At 44.8% G+C, this 21,092-nt stretch overlaps 1 protein-coding gene across 1 annotated transcript in view; it reads left to right on the top strand.

Annotated features, from left to right (window-relative positions):
- Positions 1–21,092, top strand: part of PPFIBP1 (PPFIA binding protein 1) — a 113,795-nt gene that overhangs the window by 48,768 nt on the left and 43,935 nt on the right. Inside the window, 10 exon segments of the mRNA XM_070755086.1 lie at positions 6,311–6,408; positions 7,519–7,578; positions 7,581–7,691; positions 7,694–7,722; positions 8,161–8,247; positions 8,923–9,036; positions 9,864–9,995; positions 10,843–10,935; positions 19,078–19,189; positions 19,970–20,002. Of these exon segments, the coding sequence (XP_070611187.1) occupies positions 6,339–6,408; positions 7,519–7,578; positions 7,581–7,691; positions 7,694–7,722; positions 8,161–8,247; positions 8,923–9,036; positions 9,864–9,995; positions 10,843–10,935; positions 19,078–19,189; positions 19,970–20,002 (841 nt within the window). The 5' untranslated portion in view covers positions 6,311–6,338.

A 21,092-nucleotide genomic window follows, 5' to 3' on the forward strand; every position in this document is an offset into this window, starting at 1 on the left:
TCCCTCTTCTCCAGCCCCGGTCATAAGTAGGTTACCAACAACTTATATATATCCTTTCCTTCCTTTTTCTTTCCCTTTTTCCTTTTCTTTCCCTTTTCTTCCTTTCCTTTCCTTCCTTTCCCTTCCTTTTCCTTTTACCTTTCCCTTTCCTTTCTTTTTTCCTCCTTCCCTTCCCATCCTTTCCCCATTCCTTTCCTTCCTTTTCCTTTTCACTTTCCTTTCCTGTCCTCCCCTTCCTTTCCCTCCCTTTCCCTCCCCTTCCCTTCCTTTTTCTACCTTCCCCTTCCTTCCTTCCCTCCTTCCCTTTTCCTTTTCCTTTCCCTTCTTTTTTCCTCCTTCCCTTCTTTTCCCTTTCTTTCCTCCCTTTTCCTTTTCGCTTTCCTTTCCTGTCCTCCCCTTCCTTTCCCTCCCCTCCCCTTCCTTTTTCCACCTTCCTTCCTTCCTTCCTTCCTTCCTTCCCTTTTCCTTTTACCTTTCCTTTCCCTTTTCCTCCTTCCCTTCCTTTCTTCCCTTCCCTTCCCTTCCCTTTCTTTCATTTCCTTCCCTTTCCTTCCTTCTTTCCTTCCTTCCTTTCCTTCCTTTTCCTTTTCACTTTCCTTTCCCTTTCTCTCCTTCCCTTCCCTCTTCTCCATCCCTGGTCATAAGTAGGTTACCAACAACTTATATATTATTCTATAAAGCTTTCCTCCCTCATGTTATTAAAATGTTACGTTATTATTATGAATTAACCATGTCCATTCTTGATGCCTGGAGCTCATGAGATCCCTGCCAGCATTTTGTAACACCTTGAAGATGTTGGCTTGTGCGTGGGGGCTGGAAGTCGTCACATGCTGGTTCGTTCTTGGATGATGCCCGTGACATGCTATTTATAATTTGAGCTATATTGTGTTTATTTTAGGTTTGGCTAACCATCCAGAGCCATGTATTTTTAGACGAGGGGCAGAATTAAGTTTATTAAAAAACAATAATCAAAATAGTTAGGTCAGCCTTGTCTCTGAGTTTGTTTGTCTTACGATTTAAGACGGGTTTTCATTACTCAAAGGTGATTTCTCTCTTTTTTCTTTTTTAACCCTATGTGTGCTGCCAGAGTTGTGTCTGTGAAGTGTTTGTGTGTATATATACTGCTCAAAACAAATAAAGGTGTTGTGATTCAGCCTGAGGCTCCTCAGGGACCGGCTGGATCTCTGCCGGATCCATGCCCAGAGGAGGAGGACAGTGAACAGGAGGGGGAGGACCAGGCAGACGGGGGAGAGGAATGTCAGGAAGAGGAGGAGGGAGAGCAGCCTGAGACCCTGGGGGAGGGGGGGCTCTCCCCAGCTAGTAGCCTGGATTCATTGGATGAAGACGCACAGGCTATAATAGACATGAGGCAGAGACGTGCAGCTCAAAGATGGGGCCAATTAGAAAGGTATTTCCATCCCTGAATTGGCAACAGCTGGGTTTGGGTGTGGTTCTCCTCAGCAGGGTTGAAAAGGCAGGCCCGCCCTTACAGTCTTGTGGAGAGTTATCAACTAGGAGTCCTGTGACCTTGCTTCGATTCTCTGCATCTCTGATCTTTGCTTGTGGCCTAGAAGCCTGGAAGACTTGGGGGAGGCGTGGGTTTTATTATCTCCAGTGTTGTTTTTGCCAGCAAGAATCCTGTTTTATTGCCTGGCCTTCGTGAAACCTCTGTGAAGCTTCATCGTGTTCCTGTCTGTAAGAACAGTTTTTGTTACCTGTGTTTGCTTTGAATTATATAAACTGCCTTTGCTTTTTACCAGTGTGTCTGGCTACTCTTTTTGGTTGGTGTTGGCGTCTGGGGGGACCCAGACAGAACAAAAGGGAACCTTCAAAGAACCCATCCTAGATCTGAATGAATGAAATATTCTTATGGAATACTTTGTTCTATACAAAGTTATTATTATTAATAATATTATATTATTATTAATAAATATATTATTATTATTGTTGTTGTTGTTGTTGTTATACGCTGAAAGGCATACCTCTGATCCATGCTGGGTTCCTGGTCCTTTTTTTCCTTTTGCCTTTGTTTGCCAGTGTTTCAAAAATCTTATTTAGAAATGGAGAGCACTGAATTGAGAAGACTCGCCTCAGGTGGCTCTTCAGATCGGTGGCAACACGGTTATTCACTGACATTTACACTGATGGGCTTACGTGTCCGTGAAATACGCATGTGAACAAAATGTAGCGTAAAATATCAGATTTATTTCTGGGCAAATTCATGTTTTGAGAAATCGTAAGGAGTTGGCCTTTCCTCAGATGACCAAAGGAGATTGGGGAGTGGGTGGGTGGATTCATTTATTACACTTACTTATTTAATTAAAATCTATCTATCTATCTATCTATCTATCTATCTATCTATCTATCTATCTATCTATCTATCATCATTCTGTCTGTCTGTCTGTCTGTCTGTCTACCTACCTAATCTACCTATACCTACCTACCTACCTACCTACCTTAGAGTCTCAATTATCCGTCCTTCGGTTATCCAACATTTATTTGTTTGTTTGTTTGTTTATTTATTGGATTTGTATGCTGCCCCTCTCCGCAGACTCGGGGCGGCTAACAACAGCAATAAAACAGCGTATAATAATAATCCAATACTAAAAACAGTTAAAAATCCTTATTATAAAACCAAACATACGTACAGACATACCATGCATAAAATTGTAAAGGCCTAGGGGGAAAGAGTATCTCAATTCCCCCATGCCTGGCGGCAGAGGTAGGTTTTAAGTAGCTTACGAAAGGCAAGGAGGGTGGGGGCAATTCTAATCTCTGGGGGGAGTTGGTTCCAGAGGGCCGGGGCCGCCACAGAGAAGGCTCTTCCCCTGGGTCCCGCCAAGCGACATTGTTTAGTTGACGGGACCCGGAGAAGACCCACTCTGGGACCTAACTGGTCGCTGGGATTCGTGCAGCAGAAGGCGGTCCCTGAGATAACATTTTGGATTATCCAACGCTGCTTGGGAGCCGCGATGGGGAAGGTGACATACAGGCCCCCAAACATCATAATGAAAAGGAAGAAGGTTGTTGTATCAATGGAGTAGAAACTTGTAATAAAACTTCAATACGTTTGCAATTCATAGTGATTTCAAGGCTTTTTTAAGACTCCGGATTATCCAACATTTTCGGCTATCCAACTATCAGCCCGTCCGTTTATGTCGGATAATCGAGATTCTACTGTTAATTTATTTAAATTTGTATGCCGCTCATTCCTGAAGGACTGAGGCCGGATTACAACAATAGAATGAATTGGAAACTAATGACCTACTATATTAACTACAGGATGACCAGCAAACCTGAGAAATCTGGGAATTATCAGGGAAATTTGGCGATTTGGGAAATATCAGGGAATTCGTGAAAAAAACAGAATAAATCAGGGAAAAAAGCCCAAACAGTGTTAAAATGTTTAAAAGTCAGGGAACAATCATATATATAAAAAACCCCAATGGATCGCGCTGCCTGGCAGAGTCTAGCAAAAATGAGCATAACTGGCAACAACTTGCTTCCTCAGCTACCAATATTTCTCCACGGCTTAGCCGTTTGTTATGACGTCATCTACAACTGCGCCTTAACTAGATCGCAAGTTACAGAGAAATGCCAGGGAAATATCAGGGAATTTCAAAATGCCTTTCCTCGTCGACACCCTGTAATTAAAAACTAATAAAACTTGCAACAGTAGAATTAACTGCAATCTAATTACATCTGGACTTTATTGAAAAGGTAGACCGAGTGAGGGTCTTGAGAGGAGGGGGATCAGGTGTGTGTCCATCAGAGGAGGTCATATCAGGTGAGATAAACAGAGAGCGATAGGAAAAAAAACCCTTGCTCTTTCTGGTGAAGATGATTGAAGGTGAGGAAAGCGAGCTCTCTGTTTTCTCACCTTCAATCACCTTCATTTTTATTTCATTAGAAAGAACATGTTTTTGTCTATCCTGTGTGTTGTTTTTGTGATGGTTTCTGTTCAAATAAGGCTGCAAAAATCAATCAAGTGGACACCCGGTCCACTTGACAAAGAATGACCCCTACTTCAGTGAGCTGAGGTTGCCCAGCGTGGATTCTAAATCCGTTGTTATCTCCTCCAAAGTTCCAAAATGGAACTTATTTATTTTATTTTATTTTATTTATTCATTCATTTGTCCAATACACAAATACATAGGAAGAAAAATAGACATGAAGTAATATATATAAGGGTAAAAGTGAACTTAGAGGAGAGGATATATGAAAGGAAGAGAATATATATGATAAGTGAAAGAAAGGAAAGACCATTGGACAGGGGACGAAAGGCACACCAGTGCACTTATGGACGCCCCTTACTGGCCTCTTAGGAACCTGGAGAGGTCAATCGTGGAGAGTCTAAGGGAGAAGTGATGGGGGTTAGGGGTTGACACAATTGAATCCGGTAATGAGTTCCACGTTTTGACAACTCGATAGTTGAAATCATATTTTTTTCAGTCAAGTTTGGAGCGGTTTGTATTAAGTTTGAATCTGTTGCGTGCTCTTGTGTTGTTGCGGTTGAAGCTGAAGTAGTCATTGACCGGTAGGACGTTGCAGCATATGATCTTGTGGGCAATACTCAGATCGTGTCTTAGGCGCCGTAGTTCTAGGCTTTCTAGGCCCAGGATTGTTAGTCTATTTTCGTAGGATATTCTGTTTCGAGTGGAGGAGTGAAGGGCTCTTCTGGTGAAATATCTTTGGACGTTTTCAAGGGTGTTAATGTCTGAGAGATGGTATGGGTTCCAGACAGATGAGCAGTAGTCTAGGATGGGTCTGGCAAAAGTTTTGTAGGCTCTGGTGAGTAGTGTGAGATTGCCTGAGCAGAAGCTGCGTAGGATCAGGTTAACAACTCTAAAATGAGCAGGACTCTCTTAAAAACAGCATTTGTGAAGCTCCCGCTCACTATGTTGGAAGAGGCTGGTTCCTTTTAATGAAGCGCTTTCAGTCTCGCGAGGATTATTTCGACATCTGCTCGTTCTGGAAAGAAACAGATGTTCTGCAAAGCAGACAGATGATGAGCTCTGCGGGAGTTTTTTTCGGAAAATAAGTTTCCCAGCAGGAATGCAAATCCCTTTTTGACATACATACGCGCCACCCCACTGCCCTGATTACTGCGATTGTTACAGCCCAAGCTATTATCTATATCCGTCTGTCTGTCTATCCATTCATATCTCTCACCTGCCTGTCTGTCTACCCTGTTTCCCCCAAAATAAGACCTCCCCTGATTTTGGGCTTTTGAGTGCATGGCAATAAAGCCAACCGCTTATTTCAAGGTTCAAAAATATATAAGACAGGGTCTTATTTTGGGGGAAGCTTTCTCTCCCTCCCTCTCTCTCTCTCCATCACTATTGCCTTATCTATCTATCCATTCATCCATCCATCCATCCACCCCCCCTGTCCGTCTGTCTATCTATCTATCTATCTATCTATCTATCTATCTATCTATCTATCTATCTATCTATCTATCTATCTATCTATCCGTCTATCTATCATATCACTATCTCTATATCTATCTATCTATCTATCTATCTATCTATCTATCTATCTATCATCTATCTATCTATCTATCTATCTATCTATCTATCTATCTATCTATCTATCATCCATCTATCTCTGTCTCTGTCCATCCATATCTATCCCATCTCTGTCCGTCCATCCATTTGTCCATCTTCTCTTCCCTTTCTCTCTCTCCATCCACATCTATTGTCTGTCTGTCTGTCTGTCTGTCTGTCTGTCTGTCTGTCTGTCTGTCTGTCTATCTATCTATCATCCATCTCTCTCTGTCTCTGTCCATCCATATATATGCCATCTCTGTCCGTCCGTCCGTCCGTCCATCGATTTGTCCATCTACTCTTCTCTCTCTCTCTCTCTCCATCCATGTCTGTCTGTCTGTCTATCTTCTATCCATCCATCTCCTCTCTTCTCTCTTCTCTCCCTCCCTCCTTTCCTCTAAATCTAAATAGAGCTGGAAGTGACCCTGGAGATCTTCTTGACTACTCTAGTTCTAGAGCAGCCACAACATCTGGAGTCAAGCTGTGTTAAGTGTCCTCCCTCTTAGGAGCTTTCTCATAACTCCCTTCTCCTGAAATGCTTTTCTCCTCGATTAGTTTCCACCTATGGTTCCTTGCTTTGCCTTCCGGTGTTGGATAGCAAGAGCAAGGCTGGATAATATGCGTTTTGTGAAAAGGGGTCTCTTAACCCAAGACACAAGACACCCCGGTATTCGGCGAACACGGAGGTGAATTTGCAGATTGTTCCAGATTGGCTTCTGAAATAGACAACTCCGACGTAACTCTTTGTTGCTTCCTTGTTTCAGGTATTAGCGGTGACTACCCTACAGAAGGATGACCATGATGGGAGACGCAAGTGAGATGCTGGCTGCAGCCTTGGAACAGATGGATGGCATTATTGCAGGTAGACTGTCCATCACATGCTTCCTTATCTCTTACGTTTTGGGATTCAAATATATTGTAACAATCAGTTCTTTGCCCAAATGACCGGCTGTGTGGGCATGGTCATGGTAAGTGTGGCCAGGGTGTATGACATGCGGCACTTGGACTTCTGCACCCCTCTGGGAGCAAAAATGGGATGCGGGGGAATGCTCCATTTTGGGCCTAGCAGGCCTCCCTGCAACCTCCTGGGAGCAAAAACGGGCTGTAGGGGGAGAGACGTCATCCACTGTGCTCCGGTTTGGGCCTAGTAGGCCTCCCTGCAACCTCCTGGGAGCAAAAACGGGCTGTAGGGGGAGAGACGTCATCCATTGTGCTCCGGTTTGGGCCTAGTAGGCCTCCCTGCAGCCTCCTAGGAGCAAAAACGGGCTGTAGGGGAGAGACTCATCCACTGTGCTCCGGTTTGGGCCTAGCAGGCCTCCCTGCAACCTCCTGGGAGCAAAAACGGGCTGTAGGGGGAGAGACGTCATCCACTGTGCTCCGGTTTGGGCCTAGTAGGCCTCCCTGCAGCCTCCTAGGAGCAAAAACGGGCTGTAGGGGGAGAGACGTCATCCACTGTGCTCCGGTTTGGGCCTAGTAGGCCTCCCTGCAACCTCCTGGGAGCAAAAACGGGCTGTAGGGGGAGAGACGTCATCCACTGTGCTCCGGTTTGGGGCCTAGTAGGCCTCCCTGCAGCCTCCTGGGAGCAAAAACGGGCTGTAGGGGGAGAGACGTCATCCACTGTGCTCCGGTTTGGGCCTAGCAGGCCTCCCTGCAACCTCCTGGAGCAAAAACGGGCTGTAGGGGGAGAGACGTCATCCACTGTGCTCCGGTTTGGGCCTAGTAGGCCTCCCTGCAGCCTCCTAGGAGCAAAAACGGGCTGTAGGGGGAGAGGCGTCATCCACTGCGCTCCGGTTTGGGCCTAGTAGGCCTCCCTGCAACCTCCTGGGAGCAAAAACAGGCTGTGGAAAGCACCGCACCTGTGCCCCGTTTTGGGCCTCGTAGGCCTCCCTGCAGCCTCCTGGGAGCAAAAACGGGGACCCCCTTGAGAATTTGAGCTTCAGCCTGCAGGTTTAATGGTCTTATTCTCACCCAGGGTCGAAAGCGCTGGAATACTCCAATGGCTTGTTTGATTGCCAGTCCCCAACGTCGCCGTTCATGGAAGTTTGCGTGTTCTACACCTGGTGGAGGACCTCCGGGGTCTGTTGGAGATGATGGAAATAGATGAGAAAGAAGGACTGCGGTGTCAGGTGCCCGATTCGACCGCCGAGATTTGATGGAATGGCTGCAAAACCAAATGGTGAGACCGAGCGGGGTGGGCGATTGTACATAGTGGGGAGACAATAACACCGGGCTTGGCTAAAAACAACAACAACAACGACAGGATTTTGAACATATGTACTTGTGAATGGAAGGAAGGAAGGGAAAAAAAGAAAAGAGAGAGAGGAAGAAAGGAAGGAAGGAAAAAAGAGGGAGAGACAAAGAGACAGGGAGGGAAGAGAAAGGAAGGAAGGAAGGAAAAGAAAGAAAGGGAAGGAAGGGAAAAGGAAAGAATGAGGAAGGATAAAAGTGAGAATGAAGATGGAAGGAAGGAAGGAAGGAAGGAAAAGAAAGAAAAGAGAGAGAGAAAGAAGAAAGCAAGGAAGGAAAAAAGAGGGAGAGACGGGAAAGACAGAGAGAGGGAGGGAAGAGGAAGGAAGGAAGGAAGGAAGAACGAATGAATTTTCCCATTTTCCAGATTAATGGACATTTGCCCTCTAATGGAGATGTCTACCAGGAACGGCTGACCCGGCTAGAAAGCGATAAGGAATCCCTGGTTCTGCAAGTGAGTATGAAGAAAGCACATTCTCTGGTTGGCATGCTCAGAGACCGGGAGTGGCAACATTTACTTTCATTATCCTTCCTTCCTTCCTTCCTTCCTTCCTTCCTTCCTTCCTTCCTTCCTTCCTTCCTTCCTTCCTTCCTTCCCTCCCTCCCTCCCTCCTTCCTTCTTTCCCTCCCTCCTTCCTTCCTTCCTTCTTTCCCTCCCTCCCTCCTTCCTAACTTCTTTCCTTCCTTCCTTCCTTCCTTCCTTCTTTCCCTCCCTCCCTCCTTCCTTCCTTCTTTCCCTCCCTCCCTCCTTCCTTCTTCTTTCCCTCCCTCCCTCCTTCCTAACTTCCTTCCTTCCTTCCTTCTTTCCCTCCCCTCCTTCCTTCCTTCTTTCCCTCCCTCCTTCCTTCCTTCCCTCCCTCCCCTCCTTCCTAACTTCTTTCTTTCTTTCCTTCCTTCCTTCCTTCTTTCCCTCCCTCCTTCCTTCCTTCCTTCCCTCCCTCCCTCCCTCCTTCCTTCCTTCCTTCTCTCCCTCCCTCCCTCCTTCCTAACTTCTTTCTTTCTTTCCTTCCTTCCTTCCTCCCTTCCTTCCTTCCTTCCTATTCCCTCCTCCCTCCTTCTCTCTCTCTCTGTCTTTCTTTCTTTCTTTCTTTCTTTCTTTCTCTCTTTCTTTTCTTTCTTTCTTTCACAGGTGAGTGTCCTCACTGACCAAGTGGATGCCCAGGGAGAGAAGATCCGAGATCTGGAGTTGTGCCTGGAGGAAAACAGAGAGAAGCTGAATTCAACGGAAGAAATGCTACAACAGGTACCACCCTCTTCTCCGCCTGTGAATTTAAAGGGTTTCCTTGGGTTGATTCTCCTCTGTTTTTGACGTGTTACTTGCCCACCTATCCACACCGAGGGGTCCCCAGAGGTCTCTCAGCTTGGTGGTTTTCTTGAAGACATTTTATGACCCAACTAGGTAACATTTTCAGTGCTAGAAGGGAGTGGGATTTCTGGAAAGGAGGAGGAGAAGGACTTGGTGCTACCAGGGCTTGGTTGCTTTCTTGCAGATGTTTCATGAACATTGATAATGTTACCTAATTGGGTCATGAAACATCTGCAAGAAGACTACCAGGCTCAAAGAGCACCAAGGACCCCACAGTTGTTCTCCTCTTCCTCCCCCCTCCTCCTTTTCTCCTCCTCTTCCTCCTTCTCCTTCTCTTCTTCTCCTCTTCTTCTTCCTCCTCCTCCTCCTTTTCTTCTCCTTTTCTTCTCCTCCTCTTCCCCTTCTCTTCTTCTCCTTCTCCTACGCCTTCTCCTGCTCTTCTTCTCCTCCTCTTCCTCCCCCCTCCTCCTTTTCTCCTCCTCTTCCTCCTTCTCCTTCTCCTTCTCTTCTTCTCTTCTTCTTCCTCCTCCTCCTCCTCCTTTTCTTCTCCTTTTCTTCTTCTCCTCTCCTCCTCTTCCTCTTCCCTTCTCTTCTTCTCCTCCTCCTACGCCTTCTGCTCTTCTCCTCCTCTTCTTCCTCCTTCTTTTCTCTTCTCCTCCTCCTCTTCCCTTCTCCTCCTCTTCTCCTCCTCCTCTTCCTCCTCCATTCTTGATAGAACTTTCAGAGACAAAAGCCTCCATTCTCTCCTCGTCTTTTTCCCGCAGGAGCTCCTAAGCAGAACATCTCTCGAAACCCAGAAGTTAGATCTCATGGCCGAGGTCTCCAACCTGAAGCTGAAGTTGGCTGCAGTGGAAAAGGACAGGATGGATTACGAAGACCGGTTCGGAGATGCAGATGTGAGTCAAACAAGTGGGGAAAATGTTTTTGGGGAAATGCCATGGACAATTTCTCCAGTATTTTGCTAAGCATGGCATTCAACATCCATGTTGAAGTCAAGATAGCAGTAGCAGTAACACTTAGCGGTGGCATTATAGCATTTAGATTTATATACAGTGAAGGGCTACAGCCCTCTCTAAGAGGTTTACAGAGAGTCCCCAACAATCTGGGTCCTCATTTTACCACACTTGGAAGGATGGAAGGCTTCAATTCAATTCAAGGATTGAACTCCTGGAAGAGAGAGGAAGGAAGGAAGGAAGGAAGGAAGGGGAGGGGAAGGGAAGGCAAGGAGGGAGGGAGGGAAGGAAGGAAGGAAAGGAAGGAAGGGGAAGGTAAGGGAAGGTGGGAGGGAAGGAAGGGAAGGAGGGAGGGAAGGAAGGAAGGGAAAGGAAGGGAAGGGAAGGTGGGAGGGAGGGAAGGGAAGGAGGGAAGGGAAGGAAGGAAGGAAGGAGTCAGCCTATTTCTCCCAACAAACTGGGTCCTCATTTTACCCCACTCGGAAGTACGAAAGGCTTCAATTCAATTCAAAGATTGAATTCCTGGAAGAGGAAGGAAGGAAGGAAAGTGGGAAGGGAGGGAAGGAAGGAAGGAAGAAAGAAAGAAAGAAAGAAGGGTAGAAGGCTGAGTCAACCTTGAGCCGGTCAGAATCAAACTCCTGGCAGTGAGCAGAGTCAATGCAACGCAGTCGTTTTAAAATTGCGTTGCGTTGACAGAAGAAGGCGGCTGGCTCAGGTGTCCCACGCATTTTTCTCCTCATTTTCTTGACTTTCAAATCTTTTGGTGTTCACGTCTTTTCTTTCAAAACAGGATTTGACGCAGGAAGTGAAGGATTTGCGCTTGAAAGTAGGAGAAATGGACAGGGAAAGACTCCAGTATGAGAAAAAGCTCAAGTCTACCAAAGTAAGTCCATGTTACAGATAAGGAAATACTTCTTTGGCCGCCTTTATCTTATGACTTATGTATCTATATTCACGTCTCTCTTTCTCTCTTCTTCTTTTTACCTAAGATCGATCCATAGCTATGGCAGCCAGGATTGCCTTAAACCTGGATTTAAGTTGGTACATCCAGATGTTGAATAGAAGCTGTTTCTATGAAACTGTCTTTAGGAATGGCTAGTATATACCGTACTATTTTTCAGAGTATAAGATGCACCAGAGTATAAGACGCAGCTTAGTTTTTGGGGAGGAAAATAGGGGGAAAAATCTGCCTACCAAATATTCATCTGACCAGCGTCCTTAGTCTGGTCAGCTTCAGCACATTATTTTATCCCCTGGTTTGTGCTTTAAAAAAAACCCTTATTTGGAGAGAGTAACAATGAAAGAGCTTGCAAGCTGGTAAGAGCTCGGAACATCATTAGCACCTGGAGGGAAACATCGGAGCAAGAAGAGTAATTTTTAAAAAATCTGCAAAGACTTGAGGCTTGGAAAACATTTTTTGCAAAGAGTAACAATGAAAGAGTTTGCAAGCTGTTAAGATCTGGGAAATTGTTAGCACCTGGTTAGAGCTGGAAAGAAATATTTGGAGCAAGTAGAGCAATAAAAAACATTGGAAAACATTAATGACAGAGAGTAACAATGAAAGAGCTTGCAAGTGGCTAAGACCTGGGAATATTGTTAGCACCTGGTTAGGGCTGGAAAGAAACATTTGGAGCAAGAAGAGTAATTTTAAAAAATCTGCAAAGACTTGAGGCTTGGAAAACATTCTTTGCAAAGAGTAACAATGAAAGAGTTTGCAAGCTGCTAAGATCTGGGAAATTGTTAGCACCTGCTTAGAGCTGGAAAGAAATATTTGGAGCAAGTAGAGCAATAAAAAACATTGGAAAACATTAATGACAGAGAGTAACAATGAAAGAGTTTGCAAGTGGCTAAGATCTGGGAATATTGTTAGCACCTGGTTAGGGCTGGAAATAAATATTTGGAGCAAGTAGAGCAATAAAAATCATTGGAAAACATTAATGACAGAGAGTAACTATGAAAGAGCTTGCAAGTGGCTAAGACCTGGGAATATTGTTAGCACCTGGTTAGGGCTGGAAAGAAACATTTGGAGCAAGTAGAGCAATGGAAAAAAAACTGCAAAGACTTAGGGCTTGGAAAACATTATTTGCAGAGAGTAATAATGAAAGAGCTTGTAAAGTAAGAGCTGGGAAGATTGTTAGCTAGTTAGGGCTGAAAAAAATGCTTCGGAAAAAAAGCTACATTCAGAGTATAAGAGGCACCCGAATTTATAGCCTCGTTTAGAGAGGAAAAAGGTTTGTCTTATACTCTGAAAAATAGGGTAAATGTTTCCTTCTTCACATCACTAATGGAAAATTGAGGAACTGTAGAAAGCTAGCTAGACTTTAAGCTAGAAACACTGCTTCCCCTTCCTGTGCTTATAGCCCTTAAGGGTGTAATTCACAGAACGTAAGAGCAAAATATCACACTTGCCAAGGAGAAATTAGCGTGTGCTTAATTTAAAATGCCTAATTATCTTGCTGCTGCAGAAAAAGAAGATGGTGGCTAGATAACTTTTCTTTGAAAGAGAAAGTTACATAGTTGGGTATATAATTTCACGCTAATCAGAAGACCACATTAGAGAATGACATGGAAAGTTAGTTTCTAGAACTGTTTAAGAAGACCAACGATAGAGTCGAGAATCACTTAAAATTTGACGAGCCCAAACAGTACAGTAATACCTCGTCTTACGAACTTAATTGGTTCCGGAAGTAGGTTCGTAAGGCGAAAAGTTCATAAGATGAAACATTGTTTAAAAGGTGACAGCCGGGCAGCGGCGCCCAGCGGAGCGCCATTTTGCGATCTGCGGTGGGTTCGTAAGCCGAAAAAAGTTTGTAAGAAGAAGCAAAAAAAATTTCCGAACCCCGAGTTCGTATCACGAGGGGTTTGTGTCACGAGGGGTTCGTATCGTGAGGTACCACTGGATCTGTCTACAGCAGTGGGGAACAATGGCCACTTTATGACTTGTGGACTTCAACTCCCAGAATTCCAGAGCCAGCCATGATTCAGGAATTCTGGGAGTTGAAGTCCACAAGTCATAAAAGGGGCGCCATCAGTGATGGGCTACTGCTTATATGCTCCGGTGCTCCGTCCTGGTGGGAATGCGCTCGTTCAAGTGAGATTTCCACCGATATTTTTGCTTCTGAGGATGCGCGGAAGAAAAAATATTGGCGAAAATTGCCAAATTCTTGCTCTCATGCACGTCGTCACACAAGACTTCGCTTGCTGTGCATGCGCATCGTCACATCTCATGCTGACGGGCGCACGCATGCCCGCATCGGTCTTGGAAACCATACCGCTAGCGCCGAAGAAGAGCGGCTCTTCACTAAGCGCTATTGTTCCCCACTTTGGGTCTACAGATTATGAAGGCAGCCACATCATTTCCCAAGCTTGCAACCTACCAATCTTTTCTTACAGTCCAAAGCCAAAGATTTGAAACTATAACTAAAATCAGTGTAAAAATGATTAAAAGCAGAATTGATATAAAAATTATTGTGATCATTGATATAAAAGGCACATCACAGCTGTGGTAGAACTTTTTATCAATTCATGCTTCATTTTTTTTACCGCCGCTGTTCAATTTTGGCCCATAATCTAATTGATTTGCCATCTGCAAAAAAAGTTTGAACCTACAAGATTGATGTAAGAGGGGCAGGTTATGGGAATTACAAATATCTTTATAGAAGCTTTAGTAAAGTACAGTGGTACCTCTACCTAAGAACGGCTCTACTTACAAACTTTTCTAGATAAGAAGCGGGTGTCCAAGATTTTTTTGCCTCTTCTCAAGAACCATTTTCCACTTACAAACCCAAGCCTCTGAAACTGTAACCAGAAAAGGCAGGGAGAAGCCTCCGTGGGGCCTCTCTAGGAATATCCTAGGATGAAACAGGGACGGAAAAGGCGGGGAGAAGCCTCCGTGGGGCCTCTTTAGGAATCTCCTGGGAGGACACAGGGCCGGAAAAGGTGGGGAGAAGCCTCCATGGGGCCTCTCTAGGAATCTCCTAGGATGAAACAGGGCCGGAGAAGGCGGGGAGAAGCTTCCGTGGGGCCTCTCTAGGAATCTCCTGGAAGGAAAAATGGCCGGAAAAGGCGAGGCGAAGCCTCCATGGGACCTCTCTAGGAATCTCCTGGGAGGACACAGGGCCGGAAAAGGTGGGGAGAAGCCTCCATGGGGCCTAACTAGGAATCTTCTAGGATGAAACAGGGACGGAGAAGGCGGGGAGAAGCTTCTGTAGGGCCTCTCTAGGAATCTCCTGGGAGGAAACAAGGCCGGAAAAGGCATGGAGAAGCCTCTGTGGGGCCTCTCTAGGAGTCTCCTGGCAGGAAACAAGGCCAGAAAAGGCATGGAGAAGCCTCTGTGGGGCCTCTCTAGGAGTCTCCTGGGAGGAAACAAGGCCGGAAAAGGCATGGAGAAGCCTCTGTGGGGCCTCTCTAGGAATCTCCTGAGAGGAAACAGGGCCTCCCCCCTCCCTGTGGTTTCCCCAATCGCACGCATTATTTGCTTTTACAATGACACCTATGGGAAAAATTGCTTCTACTTACAAACTTTTCTACTTAAGAACCTGGTCACGGAACGAATTAAGTTCGTAAGTACAGGTATCACTGTAGACCCGTCCTTCAAAACAGCTAACGTAAGGTCTTCTGCTTCAAAGAGTTGGTGTCTTTTGATAGGCGTTATCTTTCACCGATGGTCAGCTGTCCTGGTTTTATTACTCTCGTTATTTCGCCTTTTCTCTTCCGACCTCTTCACTTCTCTTTTCCCACCCTCTGTCCCTCTCGCCAGTCTTTAATGGCCAAGCTTTCTAGCATGAAAATCAAAGTGAGCCAGATGCAGTACGAAAAGCAGCGGATGGAGCAAAAATGTCAGATGTTGAAGGTCTGGTAGATTGGTGGATTTCCGTGGCTTTTTGTAAAACCCTCTTTTTACCATCTTGTTTGTCTGTATTTTAAAGCTTTTTTTCTTTTCTTTCTATTTGGCGTGGTGCATGTATGGATTTCCCCCCTCCTCTCCTGTTCCAATGTCAATACCTCCAAAGTGCATCTCCAACTACAGTAGTACCTCTAGATACGAGCTGCTCCACATGCGAGTATTCCAAGATACGAGCCACGAGGGGAGAGAAATTTCTTTTCGAGACCCGAGCTCAAATTCGGGATACGAGCCGAGCGTCCACTAGGTGGCGCAAGAATCCTTGCTTCTGGTTATCTCGGAGGGGAAAACAAAGTCTAAAGCCATTTGTTCCAGATACGAGTTGTTCGACATACAAGCTCCCTTCTGGAACGAATTAAACTCGTATCTAGAGGTACTACTGTAATGCGAAATATCTGTATGCGTTTACTATTTTTTAAACATTTTGATTTTGATTTAGCCTAACGCAGAAAACTATCGCCTACTGCTATCTTCCTTGAAATGCGTTAAGCGGAGCTTTAAAAACACATACACACCCATCCTGGGGCGGATTGCCATTACCGCCAGGGAAGGCCTGCTGTCTTCGGTGCTACCAGTGCCCCCTCCGATGCTGTCATGGGCACGCAAGGAACCAGCGTGCGTGCGTGCCCATCGGCACAATATTTCGCTTCTGTGCATGCACAGCAAGCGACATCTCTTGTGAAGACGTCACGCGAGCGAAATTTTGGCGATTTTCGCCAATATTTTTGCTACCGCGCATGCGCAGAAGGAAAAAATAAGTGAAAATCGCCAAAATCTCGCTCGCATGAGCGTCTTCACACAGGATTTTGCTTGCTACACATGTTCAGAAGTGAAATTTTATGTGGGGCGTGTGTGAGCGCATTGGCAGCCTGCAGCTGCGCCCGCAGACCCAAAATCGCTACCAGAATGGAGCACCTTACTGTTCCAGGAGCAGGCCTTCAAAGCTTTGGTTCTCTTGGCGTGCGCGCCTCTGATATATGTGCGTCCCAGTGTGTTTCTGCTTTTGCGCATGTGCCAGAAGCAAAAACACATTGAAATCTCAGGGGATGCGCGTGAGTGATACATCGGTGACTTTTTTGCTTTCGCGTATGCGCAGAAACAAAAGTCAAAATCTTTCTCACACACACATGCGCTCCCCTAACAAAATTTTGCTTCTGTGCATGCGCAGGAAGCAAAAATACAAAAAAAGGATGGCAGCACCCATAAGGATACATCATAGTGGTTCCGCGCAAATTGCGCCCTCTGGTGGCCACTACCAGTACACAGTCCCCTGCCGTACAGGTAACAACCCATCCCAAATTTCCTTATTGTAAACCAACATTCCATATAATTCTTTTGGCTCTTACGTCGATTAAAAATTTTAAAAAGTTAAACTGGATTACTCGATCCTTCTGGCATTTTTAATTTGAAAAAGGGAGGATCCCAATTAACTCCTTCTCCGAAGAACTGAAAAAGCTTATTGGAGGAGAAGCAAAATGTCTTCTAGGAAAAAAAAAAATCAAAAACTTTTTCCAAGTTTTGAAAAAGCACCTTTGGGTTTATCCTAATTCAACCTTTTATCCGTGTCTCTATTTGTATTTATTTATTTATTAAATTTGTATGCCGTCCCTCTCTGTAGACTCAGGGCGGCTCACAGCAGTAATAGAAAAACAATATACTGTACAAATCTAATAATTAAAACTAAAAACCCATAATTTAAAAAACATGCACACAACATACCATATAGGCCTGGGGAAGTTATCTCAGTTCCCCCATGCCTGACGACAGAGGTGGGTTTTAAGGAGCTTACGAAAGGCGAGGAGGGTGGGGGCAATTCTGATCTCTGGGGGGGAGTTGATTCCAGAGAGTCGGGGCCGCCACAGAGAAGGCTCTTCCCCTGGGTCCCGCCAAACGACATTGTTTAGTCGACGGGACCTAACTGGTCGCTGGGATTCATGCGGCAGAAGGCGGTCCCGGAGATATTCTGGTCCGAATATTCCCTATGAATAAATGTACAGGGCACAGTTACGTTCCTATCTATACATGATTCATTTTTATGATTTTAAGCATCAAAGCATGCTGAAGCGTTTTGTGTTGGTGAAAGACTTTGTTGTAAAAACTTTCGGCCTGGACTCACTGCCACTGAAAGCAGCGAGTGTGGAATTGTGCTGTCACGTACTGTATACTTTTACCGTATTTTCCGGAGTATAAGATGCACCAGAGTATAAGAAGCACCTTACTTTTTGGGGAGGAAAATAAGGAAAAGAATCTGCTTACTGGATATTCATCTGGCTAGTGGCCTTAGTCTGGTCAGTTTCAGCATATTATTGTATCCCCCGGTTAGGGATTTTAAAAAACCTTATTTGGAGAGAGTAACAACCAAAGAGCTGGCAAACCAGTAAGAGCTGGGAACATTGTTAGCCCCTGGAAAGAAACATTTGGAACAAGTTAGAGCAATGAAAAAAATACCTGCAAAGACTTAGGGCTTGGAAAACATTCTTAGCAGAGAGTAACAGTGAAAAAGCTTGCAAGCCGGTAAAAGCTGGGAACATCATTATAACCTGGTTAGGGCTGGAAAGAAACTTACTCAGGGCAAGTTAGAGCAATGAAAAAAACCCTGCAATGACTTAGGGCTTGGAAAACATTCTTAGCAGAGAGTAACAATGAAAGAACCTGCAATGTAAGAGCTGGGGAGATTGTTAGCACCTAGTTAGGGCTGGGGGGAAAAAGCTCCGAAAAAAAGCTGCAATCAGAGTGTAAGATGCACCTGAATTTTCAACCTCTTAGGGAGGAAAAAGGTGTGTATTATACTCCAAAAATACGGTAATGTTTGGTGAAAATGTGTCGTGCATGACCAAACGGTAACCAAGATCCTTTTAGGATATCGCGTTTCAGTTCAACGCAGGATATTGAATGTTTAAATCAGAGATGAAGGGCTTTTTGGCTTGAAAGCAGGTTTATTTTTATATTTGCCACGGGTAAACTTCAACTTTATAACCATTTGTTTGATGGCCATTTCCATTGCAGCATCCTTGTGGTTGTGTGATCCAAATTCATACAGTTGGCAACTGATTCGTCTTTATGACGGTTGCAGCTCTTGTGGATTCATTTAACAACCGAGCAAGTCGCTCAACAGCTGCAGTGGTTTGCTTAAATCTGGCGAAAAAATGTTTCGTAAAAAGATCAGCTGCGGCTCACTTGACCAGCGCTTTGTTTATCCTTAGACATCCTGGTCCCAATTATTGGGTTAGGTTGAGGACCGCTTGTGATATAATTGATGGTTGCATACGATTAATTTCAAAATAAATGAACACCATCTCTGCTTTAAACAGCCAACGTTGGTTTAAACCTATCCCTTTTAAAAAAGCGAAAACCAAAATAACATTGATTCTTCTTCTTCTTCTTCTTCTTCTTCTTCTTCTTCTTCTTCTTCTTCTCCTTCTCCTTCTCCTTCTCCTCCTCCTCCTTCTCCTTCTTCCTCCTCCTTCTTTTCCTCCTCTTCTTCTTTCTCTTCCTCCTCTTCTTCTTCTTCCTCCTCCTCTTCTTCTTCCTTCTTCCTCCTCTTCTTCTTCCTTCTTCCTCCTCCTCTTCTTCTTCTTCCTCCTCCTCTTCCTCTTTCTTCTTCTTCTTCCTCCTCCTCTTCTTCTCCTCCTCTTCTTCTTCTCCTCCTCCTCCTCCTTCTCTTCTTCTTCATCTCCTCCTCCTCTTCTTCTTCTTCTTCTTCTCCTTCTCCTCCTTCTCCTTCTCCTCCTCCTTCTCCTTCTTCCTCCTCCTTCTTTTCCTCCTCTTCTTCTTCTTCTTTCTCTTCCTCCTCTTCTTCTTCCTCCTCCTCTTCCTCTTCCTCCTCCTCTTCTTCTTCCTCCTCCTCCTCCTCCTCTTCTTCTTCTTCTTCCTTCTTCCTCCTCCTCTTCTTCTTCTTCCTCCTCCTCCTCCTCCTCTTCTTCTTTCTTCTTCTTCCTCCTCATCTTCTTCTTCTTCTCCTCCTCTTCTCCTCCTCCTCCTCCTTCTCTTCTTCTTCATCTCCTTCTCTTCTTCTTCATCTCCTCCTCCTCTTCTTCTCCTCCTCTTCCTTCTTCATCTCCTCCTCTTCCTCCCCACCTCTTCCACCACCACCACTACTACTACTACTATTACCTGCCCCAGGAAGAACTATCGTCTTTAAAAGAGAAGTTAGAACAGAAAGAATCGGAGATCAAACGATTGCATGAGAAACTGATCCTGCAGGTGAAAGAAGACATGGACATCAATGACAAAGGTGAGAGGTGAAAAATTGTCAATGCCGTTTTTGTGATGCTGGCTGCGGGGCATTCTGGGAGTCGAAGTCCGTACACTCAAAGCTGAAGTCCACAGATCTTAAAGCTGCTTAGGTTGAGAAATTCGGGGCTAGATCGTTAATATATATTTTTTAAACAAGTCAGAAACCAGTCGGTTGTTAGTTAGTTAGTTAGTTTATTAGATTTGTATGCCGCCCCTCTCCAAAGAGCCTAGCCGTAATACAATACATTACAAACCTAATAATAAAAAAATAAATCCATTTAAAAAGACATTAATAACATAATAAAACCCCTAACTATGCAGCCACACACATTCAACCTAATCTATCATGCAGTAAGTCCAAAAATATAATAAAAAGGGGGAAAGATGGTAATTATCCCCACGCCTGGCGACAAAAGTGGGTCTTCAGCATTTTATGGAAGGCTACTCGAATCTCTGGAGGGAGTTGATTCCAGAGGGCCGGGGCCGCCACAGAGAAGGCTCTTCCCCTGGGTCCCGCCAGCCGACGTCCTCCTCCTCCTCTAAGTCAGACTCTACTGTCATTGGTATATCTGCTACCTCTGGTGCTTCTTCAGGTTCATCCCGGTCTGTTTCTCCCTCGCTCTCACACTCAGCAGGAAAAACCACGTCATGTCATGTTTGGGGAGTTGGGTCAGAACAATTTGTAAATAAATGTAGTCACAAAGGTGCTACAGGGGGTTTGACTTTAATCTGTCTTGCAATCTCATTTTTTTCCCATCTCGTGGGTCTTTCTGCACAGACGACAATTGTAAAAAGAAGCTGAAAGACAAAAGTAAGGGTGTGGTTTTTTTGGTGTCCTCTCCCCGACACATTGCTCGCATCGTGTTCCTGCATGCATCACGTTGAAACCATATTAACAAAACCCTCAACGCCTCATCTTCACCTTTTGTCTCTAGTTCAGCGAGAGAAACCTTAGTTTTTAAATGCTCTACAGATGGTCCTTGAACTCGCTACCACAATCGATGTTGTTAAGTATCGTATTTTTCAGAGTATAAGACGTTTGGAGTATAAGACGCACCTTAGTTTTCGGGGAGGAAAATAGAAAAAAAAGTCTGCTTATCAGGTATTCATCTAGCTAGTGTCCTTAGTCTGGTCAGTTTCATTATTTTATCCCCTGGTTAGGGCTTTAAAAAAACATTATTTGGAGAGAGTAACACTGAAAGATCTTGCAAGCTGGTAAGACCTGGGAACCTTATTAGCACCTGGTTAGGGCTGGACAGAAACATTTGGAGCAAGTAGAACAATAAAAAAACCTACAGTGATAGGGTTTGGAAAACATTATTCCCAGAGAGTAATACTGAAAGACCTTGCAAGTGGGTAAGAGCTGGGAACCTTGTTAGCACCTGGTTAGGGCTGGACAGAAACATTTGGAGCAAGTAGAACAATAAAAAAACCTACAGTGATAGGGTTTGGAAAACATTATTCCCAGAGAGTAACACTGAAAGACCTTGCAAGTGGGTAAGAGCTGGGAACCTTGTTAGCACCTGGTTAGGGCTGGACAGAAACATTTGGAGCAAGTAGAACAATAAAAAAACCTACAGTGATAGGGTTTGGAAAACATTATTCCCAGAGAGTAACACTGAAAGACCTTGCAAGTGGGTAAGAGCTGGGAACCTTGTTAGCACCTGGTTAGGGCTGGAAAGAAACATTTGGAGCAAGTAGAACAATAAAAAAACCTACAGTGATAGGGTTTGGAAAACATTATTCCCAGAGAGTAACACTGAAAGACCTTGCAAGTGGGTAAGAGCTGGGAACCTTGTTAGCACCTGGTTAGGGCTGGAAAGAAACATTTGGAGCAAGTAGAACAATAAAAAAACCTACAGTGACAGGGTTTGGAAAACATTATTTACAGAGAGTAACAG

Source organism: Erythrolamprus reginae, chromosome 6 (genome assembly GCF_031021105.1).
Source record: "Erythrolamprus reginae isolate rEryReg1 chromosome 6, rEryReg1.hap1, whole genome shotgun sequence".
Lineage (NCBI taxonomy): Eukaryota > Metazoa > Chordata > Lepidosauria > Squamata > Dipsadidae > Erythrolamprus > Erythrolamprus reginae.